General features: G+C 45.0%; 1 protein-coding gene across 2 annotated transcripts; it reads left to right on the plus strand.

Moving 5' to 3' along the window:
* The first annotated feature begins 147 nt into the window (after nt 1–147).
* Nucleotides 148–6,804, plus strand: LOC118833737 (zinc finger protein 688-like). 2 transcript variants are annotated; one of them, XR_005009329.1, is made up of 4 exons: nt 573–805; nt 902–1,018; nt 1,609–2,190; nt 5,344–6,804. XR_005009329.1 is itself a non-coding variant. In XM_036741123.1 (2 exons), exons 1-2 carry the CDS (start codon nt 337–339, stop codon nt 2,115–2,117), a joined length of 1,191 nt encoding a protein of 396 aa, XP_036597018.1. In that variant the 5' UTR covers nt 148–336; the 3' UTR covers nt 2,118–4,299. The 2 variants fall into 2 exon arrangements, 1 of the variants encoding a protein (XP_036597018.1); XM_036741123.1 differs by lacking the exon at nt 5,344–6,804 and having other exon boundaries at nt 148–1,018; nt 1,609–4,299.
* Nucleotides 6,805–7,792: the final 988 nt, after the last annotated feature.

The raw sequence follows: 7,792 nt of genomic DNA on the forward strand, positions 1-7,792 counted from the left end.
CACCTTGCAGCAAATTCCAAAGCTGGGATTCTGGTACCCCCTTTTATTCATTTCAAGCATTTATTAGGCACCTACTGTTGTATTTCAGAAAGATACATAATCACACAGCATACTGTTGTGGATTAGGAGTAGGTAGTTCTGGTCAGGATGATACTTTGTGTTTTTCCCAAGATAGGGTTCAGATGGCCCCATCTAAATCTCCGCAGCCATTGTACCGAAAGATTAAAGGGAAAGCGCCTGGAAGCTGTGATCGCGGCCATGTTGGAAGAGGGCGAGTGCCGGCAACCATGGAGGAAGAATCACCTGTGTCGGGGGGAGTGAAGTCGAAGTGACGCCATGTGCGTTAAGGGCGTTATTCGGCTTCCGGTGGCTCCAAGCGCTTCTCACGGCCTCAGTCCAGCAGTGTCCCCAGCAAGCAGCTTGTGGTCCCTTCTCTGCCTCCTCCTCTCGCACCGGGGCCTCGATTCAGACTCCCGAGGGCGGAGGCACGAGCTCGGGAGGGGGTGGGGGCGGAGGCGGTGCGGCGGATCGCGCACGCGCACACACTCGCGCGCTCCTCGGACCCGAGAGGGAGCTGGCGCCCGCTCCCCGGAGAGCGCGGGACTGAGGAATAAAGGGCGGCCCGGCTCTCGCAGACCCTCCCCGGGGACAATGAGCAGGCCCGGGCCGGGGGCGAGGGGCCCCGTGAGCTTCGCCGATGTGGCCGTGTACTTCTCCCCGGAGGAGTGGGGACGGCTGCGCCCCGCGCAGAGGGCCCTGTATAGGGACGTCATGCGGGAGACGTACGGCCACCTGGGCGCGCTGGGTGAGTGTCCGGGCGGGCGGCCTCGTCTGCGTGCGGGCCGCTCCTGCCGCCCGTGCCTCTGGTCTATTCTTAGACGCCTCCTGTTTCCTCCCCCAGGATTCCCAGGCCCCAAACCTGCCCTTATCTCCTGGATGGAACAAGAGTCAGAGGCCTGGGGCCCGGCCGCACAGGATCCGGAGGAGTGGGGGGGAGATCCGAGAACAGCTTGCAGAGGTAAGGGAGGAGGAAGCGACTTAAGGCCCCCGCTGTCCCCCAGGAGAATTACTTAGGAGAGTCTTCCAAGGAGCTGGCATCAGCACTCCTGACAGTCATGGAGGACACACTGAAAAATGAGAAGCTGATGTAACAAGGAATGCTTGGACACATGGGGGTGGTGGGTATTGTGGTGCTCTAGGCAGAAGTAGGGAAGATGGAAAGAAGATGATCTTCCCAAGGGTAAGAGTTCCAAGATTGGTGGGTTCTGTCTCAGCCCTCACCAGACGGATAGTGAAATAGCATGTTTAAGAAAGAGGTTTCAGACCAGAGGGTGCAGATCTCTCCCTTAACTGGTTTGTTGTGTCAGAGGTGTTCTGACCCGGCCATAATGAAGCTGTCTCATCTCCAAAGCAGCAGTAAACAGGCCAGAGTGTGTTACAGATTCTCCTTTCAACCACTGCATCCCAGGTTAGGTGAGTCCTGACTCAGGAGTATGAGGACGTTGATGTCCTTCACAGAAAGGCACTTCTGTCATCAGATCAGGAATAAGCTCTGTGGAATAGAAGATGCTAGATTCTGAGCTTTGTATTCTCCTTATCCCTGAGCAGGAAACTGGAACATAAACAGGGAGAAATGGAAGAGAGAAGAGCCCCAAACCAAGGACCCTTTGGATACCCATGTGAGAGGGCAACTACTTCAACCTGGCATCAAACTTATAGACTCAACACACAACAGATCCTTGGAACCACCATCCAAGGCTGACTTCAACAAGACTTTGCCTCAGCCCTCTATCCCAAAACCTAACTTGGACACTCAGGCTGGCCAGAGGCGCCATGCCTGTCCTGATTGTGGACGCCGCTTCACCTATCCCTCCCTGCTGGTCAGTCATAGGCGAATGCACTCTGGTGAACGTCCCTTTCCTTGTCCTGAGTGTGGAATGCGCTTCAAGCGGAAATTTGCTGTCGAAGCCCATCAGTGGATCCATCGATCTTGCTCTGGGGGACGGAGGGGTCGTCGGCCTGGGATACGGGCTGTGCCGCTAGCCCCTGTTCGGGGTGACCGTGACCCTCCTGTGCTATTCCGGCACTACCCAGACATCTTTGAGGAGTGTGGATGACCTACTTCACTGGGGATGGGGGAGAAGTGATTGGAGAGGAGCTGAAGGTCTAAGCATGGTCAGAGTGCTAGAGGTAGGCTTTGAAGGGCATGGAAGGGAGTAACCAAGTGAGACTTGGGACCTAAAGCCAGTTCCTCACGCCTCCTTTGGGGCATAATTCCGTATTTGTTTAAAGCGGTGGGGGGCTGGGGGGGGGATGTGCCTGTAAAAAATCCAAATTAAATTTTGTAAAAAAGTCATTCATACAAATATTCAAATAGAAGTTATGAAGTAGCTTAAGTTTTAATGAAGCCATAAGGTAGCTGAAAGTACAGTCTAGTCCAGCCAGCCTCCATCTGCTCTTTAAGTATCCTCTATGTGAACAAAGCCATTGGCAGCACTGAGAAAACATACACAATGAGATAAAGAAGCATAAGGAGGAAGTGGGACTGGAAAGGGCGAGTCGTAGCTGGGTGGTCAGGTTAAAGGACGAATTCAGTAGTAAAAAAGTTCTGGGTTAAAGCCCAGAAAAGTGGTTAAGGCAAAACTAGAGGTCCAGGACCAAATGAACAGTCCAGTGTGGGCATAATTCAGATAGCAAACATCCAGAGTAAATTTTGGGAAGTAAGGATTAGCAACCTATCAAGGGGTTTGGGTTAGAGAAGGCTGGGTGTTGTGAAGAGTTCAGAGACTGAAACCACATAAAATGGGACAATAGCCTCAAGCAAGGCATCAAGAGCAAACACTTGTAAAAGTAGGTCAGGGCAAACCGTGACCCAGCCAGATGCTTGGAGGTTAGTGATACTGGAATGGTAATTTTGTTTCTGTGCTAAAGATACACTGAAAAAAGTGAAGACCAGTCACATCAAGACCAGTTAGGATACTATACTAGTGGTTCAGCTGAGTGGTGATGGTGACATTGCCTAGCCTAGTGGAAGGTCGGTTATAAAGGAACAAATGGAAGAGCCACAGTAGAAGAATTGGAGCCTATGGCTTTGCAACTGTTTGGCTGGTGTGGGATAGGACATGAAAGACAGGAGTCAGAGATGATGCAGTTTCAAGAGAGTTCCATGCTTGAATGTTTAAGAATGATAGGAAAATCGTGTTGAGGATGTGGTCTAGAGAGTGGAAGACTTCTGATTCAGTTGTGTTGAGCATTTAAGGTGCCCACTGGACTGAGGCGGAGATGATGAGCTGAGAGAGTTGTCAAAGACAAGACTTTGGGATTTACGATTAGGCCTAGAGATAGCGATTTGAAAGTCATCGACATAAAAATAATAGATATAATCATGAAGGGAGAGTATGAAGGAAAAAAAGGCTAGGACCAAGCTTCAGCGAATGCCTGTATTTATGGGGCAGGAAGGGGAAATTGTGCAGAAGAGAGCAGTGAGAGAGGATGCAAACCTTGCAGGTCTTGGAATCCGTGAGAAGGGTGTCAGGAAGAAGGGGTTAGTCAACAGTGTCATGTTGCACAGAGGTAAAAGGATGAGGACTGAGAAAAGGCCATTGATTTAAATTAGTAGTACACTACAGAAAAGTGCTGGGAGCAAAAGCCAGATTTATATTCTTTTTTTTTTTTGGAGGGGGGAAAGCAGGGCAATTGGGGTTAAGTGACTTGCCCAAGGTCACCCAGCTGGTGTGTCAAGTGTCTCAGGTCAGTTTTGAACTCAGGCCCTCCTGACTCCAGAGCCGGTGCTCTACTCACTGTGCCACCTAGCTGCCCGCAAAACCAGATTTAAAGTGGACATGAGGATGGCCCTTAGCTGAAATGCAAAGTTTGTATTAGAGAATGAAAAAGTTAACTTGTGTCAGGATTAGAAGGGATCTTAAGAGATCCTCTTGTTTAAACCTATGATTTTATAACTTAGAAGACTGAGTTTTAGAGAGGTTATCTGACTTCCCCAAGTTAACAGACAGGCAAAACCAAACCAGAATTAAGATCTCCTTATCCTTGGACCATTGTTCTTTCTACAGCAGCACACCACCTTTGACCTTCCATTAAATACAAGCAGTTCACAGACACACTCTTAGAGTGGGGGGAAGTATCCAAAGCCTTGAAACCATGTTTTTACCAAAGTGGTAATACCAAAGAAGTATAAGAATCTTGTAACATGTGCTCCAAAACATATTTAATGGTCTGCAACTTTGTTACCAAGGATAGGACCCAAATAAAGTACATAAGGGATGCATCCTAGGACATAGACTCACTGTCTTATGCCTAGCTTGATTTTTGTTACTAATCAGAGGGTAACTGAGCAGTTGTCTCTGGTCACATTTATTGGAATACTGAAGGATCTTAATGCATGACTGAGAATCCACTTGTTGGAGACAGTTATCTTTTATTGAGTCAAATGCCTATTTTGTAGAAGTGGGAGAAGTAATTAACTAACACAGCAAATCTTTGTATTCTCTGCAGTATTCAATCATGTAGCTCCAAAGATGTGACTTGCCTTAGAGAATTGTGAAAGACTATCGTCTCCTCCTCATTTTCTTCAAGGGTACCCAGTAGACGTGTATCATTCTCAAAAATTTTATAAAAATGAGACCTTTTACACCCTCCCCCCCCAACCAGAATGTAGTCATATGGATTAGTAGTTTTGACATCCTCTTAGTCACCTTTTTTGGGTAATAACATCCACAATTTCCCATTTTGTACCTTCTCCTCACTTGGATATCTTATAAAATGACCCCTTCCATTGATTTCAAGACTGCTACTTTCTTTATGGCTTTCTGTGATGTATATATCTTTCTGTCTGCCTAAACATCACATCAGTTTTCCCATATAGTATTAGGTTCAAATGTAATAATTCCTCTGTCACTGAAAATAATGAAAATAGGTGGTTAGAGGAACTTTGATTAATTTGTTCTATTCTGTTCCACTTCCATTCTTAGCATCCAGTTCCTGCCTGTTTAACCTATGAATGCTTTTAAATTTATTTACTCTGTTTCTATGTCAAGTTTTCTGTGGCAGTTTTCCCTTCCACTACTTTTTACTGTTTTATGATTCTTGGAATATTTGTACCTTGCTCTTCAGCATTTTACAAATGAGTTTGTATTTTAAACCATTTTTGCTCTTATTTGTCACATCCTCTCTTCTTTGCAAAGAGATCAAATATTTTCTGATCAAAGCTGTTTCTGTCCTCTTTTGGCCTCCTTACTCTGGCTGTTGCTTTACATTATGTATGATTTTGTAGGAATGAGTGATATGGTCAACATCTTTGCCTTTTTCCATTTCCCATTTTTTCAGCCTTGACAAACTCATTTGAATAGATGAGGCTGAAACTGTTGCAACTGTCCTTCCAACAGAAGAATGATAAAGGGAGCAGAGACTGTTGGGAAGATTAATCTGGAGATAGTATGCTGGAATCACACTGGAAGGGATGTCAGATCCTACCAAGGAGGCTGAAAAACGATTTTGCAGTCCACACACCCCTGGTGACCTTGAAGAAGGAGCAGTTCCATTGAGTGGTAGGTATAGGAATCATATTTCTGAAAGTTAAGAACAGGTTATGAGGTAGAGGCATTGAGAATAAAGTGCTTACGTGAGAAATCTGGCAGTGAAAGAAAGGAAATAATACGAGGTCCACCAGGGTAACATATAGGTCTTTTCCTATGATGAATGACATATATAGTGCTTGTTTGCAAAGTGCTTTGCATACATTATCTGACGTGATCTTCACAACAACCCTGAGAGGTAAATACTAGTTTTATTACTCCCCTGAAGGAACTAAAGCTGAGAGTTTAAGTGACTTCATCTGTTCCAACCTAGTAATTTTACAGATGAGAAAACTGAGGCTCAGAAAAATTAAGTGACCTGCCTAAAGTCCCACAGGAAAGAGCCGACATTCGAATTTAGGTCCTAAACTCTAAATCCCAACCTCCATCTACTAGGTTAAGCAGCCACTTTCAAGTATGGGAAAACCAGAGCATGTTCTTGAAGATAAAGGGTATGAAAGCAACGGGTAGGGAAACTGAAGGCCCTGGAGAGAACAAGGGTCCTGAGGGTGAATTAGGTATACTCTGAAAGGCCCAAGTGGAAGAATTATCAACCTTTAAAATGATATAGCTCAGCAGCTGAGCCTGAAGAGAAAGGAAAAAGAGGCAAGAAGAAATAGAGAAATTTTGAATTAGGTGTGTTATTAGAGATCTCATCCCTAATTGGATATAAATTTTTTTCTCAACAAGGTAGCACAGCAGATTGGGAGATGGGGGTGGGAGATGGGACTAAGAGGATGGAGGGCGGAAGTTTGGAATAGTCACTATTGGGTGTTTGCTAGGGAATGATAAAACAGACTACTAGGAAATCAATATGAATTTTTGGTGTCTCTCACACATGTTCCTTTATATTCTCACTTCCACTAGCTGAGTTTACCAGCTTAGTTTTACAAGAGTCTCCAACTCCTTGTTTTATCTCCAGGGTTTCCAATGCAAATTAAGCCTGGCACTCTCATGTGGTAATGGGGAGGATGGACCAGGGAGTCTGGAGATGTCCATTTTCATTCCAGCCCACAGAAACGACTGTGACATTATTAAGTCACAACTTCTCTGTTTCTTTTCTGAGGGTTGTTTCCTTCTAGCTCTGAAATGTATATCTATGATTCTATGGAGAAATGTTTAAAAACAAAGTGGGGAAAGACTGGAAATGTTGGTGAATACAGGGTATTCCTAAAGTCTGGATATATAGGCAAAAATGCACATTTTTAAGAAATGAAATGAATGAAATTTTCAATATTTTATTTAACTGGAATATTAACAAGTAACATCTTCAATATGATTTCCATCATTTGTGATGCAAAGGTTGACGCGCTTCGCAAGATTCACATGAACTTGATGCAATGACTCCACATGGCTGTCAGTTTTTATGCATTCAATCTAGTGTTTTGCATCTGATTTTCATTGAGTACACCTTCTCCTTTAGCATACCCCAGAAAAAGAAGTCAAGGGGGCTAAGGTCTGGTGAACAAGACCATTCCACATGACCGTGTCTTCCCATCCAGTTAGGGAAATTGTCATTCAGCCAGTCTCTTACCACCGTGGTGAAATGGGCAGGGGCGCCATCCTGTTGGAACCACTTCAGGAAGTCCTTCACCTAGCCTTTCAAGTTGGGGAATTAACTGGTCTCTCAACATGGTGAGATAAGTCAATAGTTACATGTTCATCGAAGAAAAACGGCCCCAACACATGAGCTTTCCACAAACCACACCACACCATAATTTTTTGGGCTCGCTGTTTGGAATGGTCCACCCAATGCGGATTGCTTTTTGACCAGTATCAGACATTCTGTCTGTTAACCTCACCATTCACATAAAACAAAGCTTCATCACTGAACAATACAGAGTCTTCCGTGAAACGGTTGTTTTCATCCAGTTTATTGGAAAACCATTCACACATCTGGAGTAATCTTGTCAGGGTCATCCTCTGTTAAGTGATGCAAGATTTGTAACTTGTAGGAATAAAACTTTTGCTCTTTTAATATACCACTGAGGGTTGTTTTGGGAATATCCAGCTCCATAGATGTCCTGGGAAGTGATTTTTGGGGGCCAGCATAAATTTTAGCCATGACAATTTCTTCCATTTTGTCTGATACACTTGGTCGTCCAGAACGGATTTGTCCATGACACTGCCCGTTTCTTTAAACTGTTTAACCACCTTCGCCAAGTGGAACCCTTCTGGGATGACGTGCATTAAATTCACCT

Source organism: Trichosurus vulpecula, chromosome 1 (assembly GCF_011100635.1).
Source record: "Trichosurus vulpecula isolate mTriVul1 chromosome 1, mTriVul1.pri, whole genome shotgun sequence".
In the NCBI taxonomy this organism is placed as follows: domain Eukaryota; kingdom Metazoa; phylum Chordata; class Mammalia; order Diprotodontia; family Phalangeridae; genus Trichosurus; species Trichosurus vulpecula.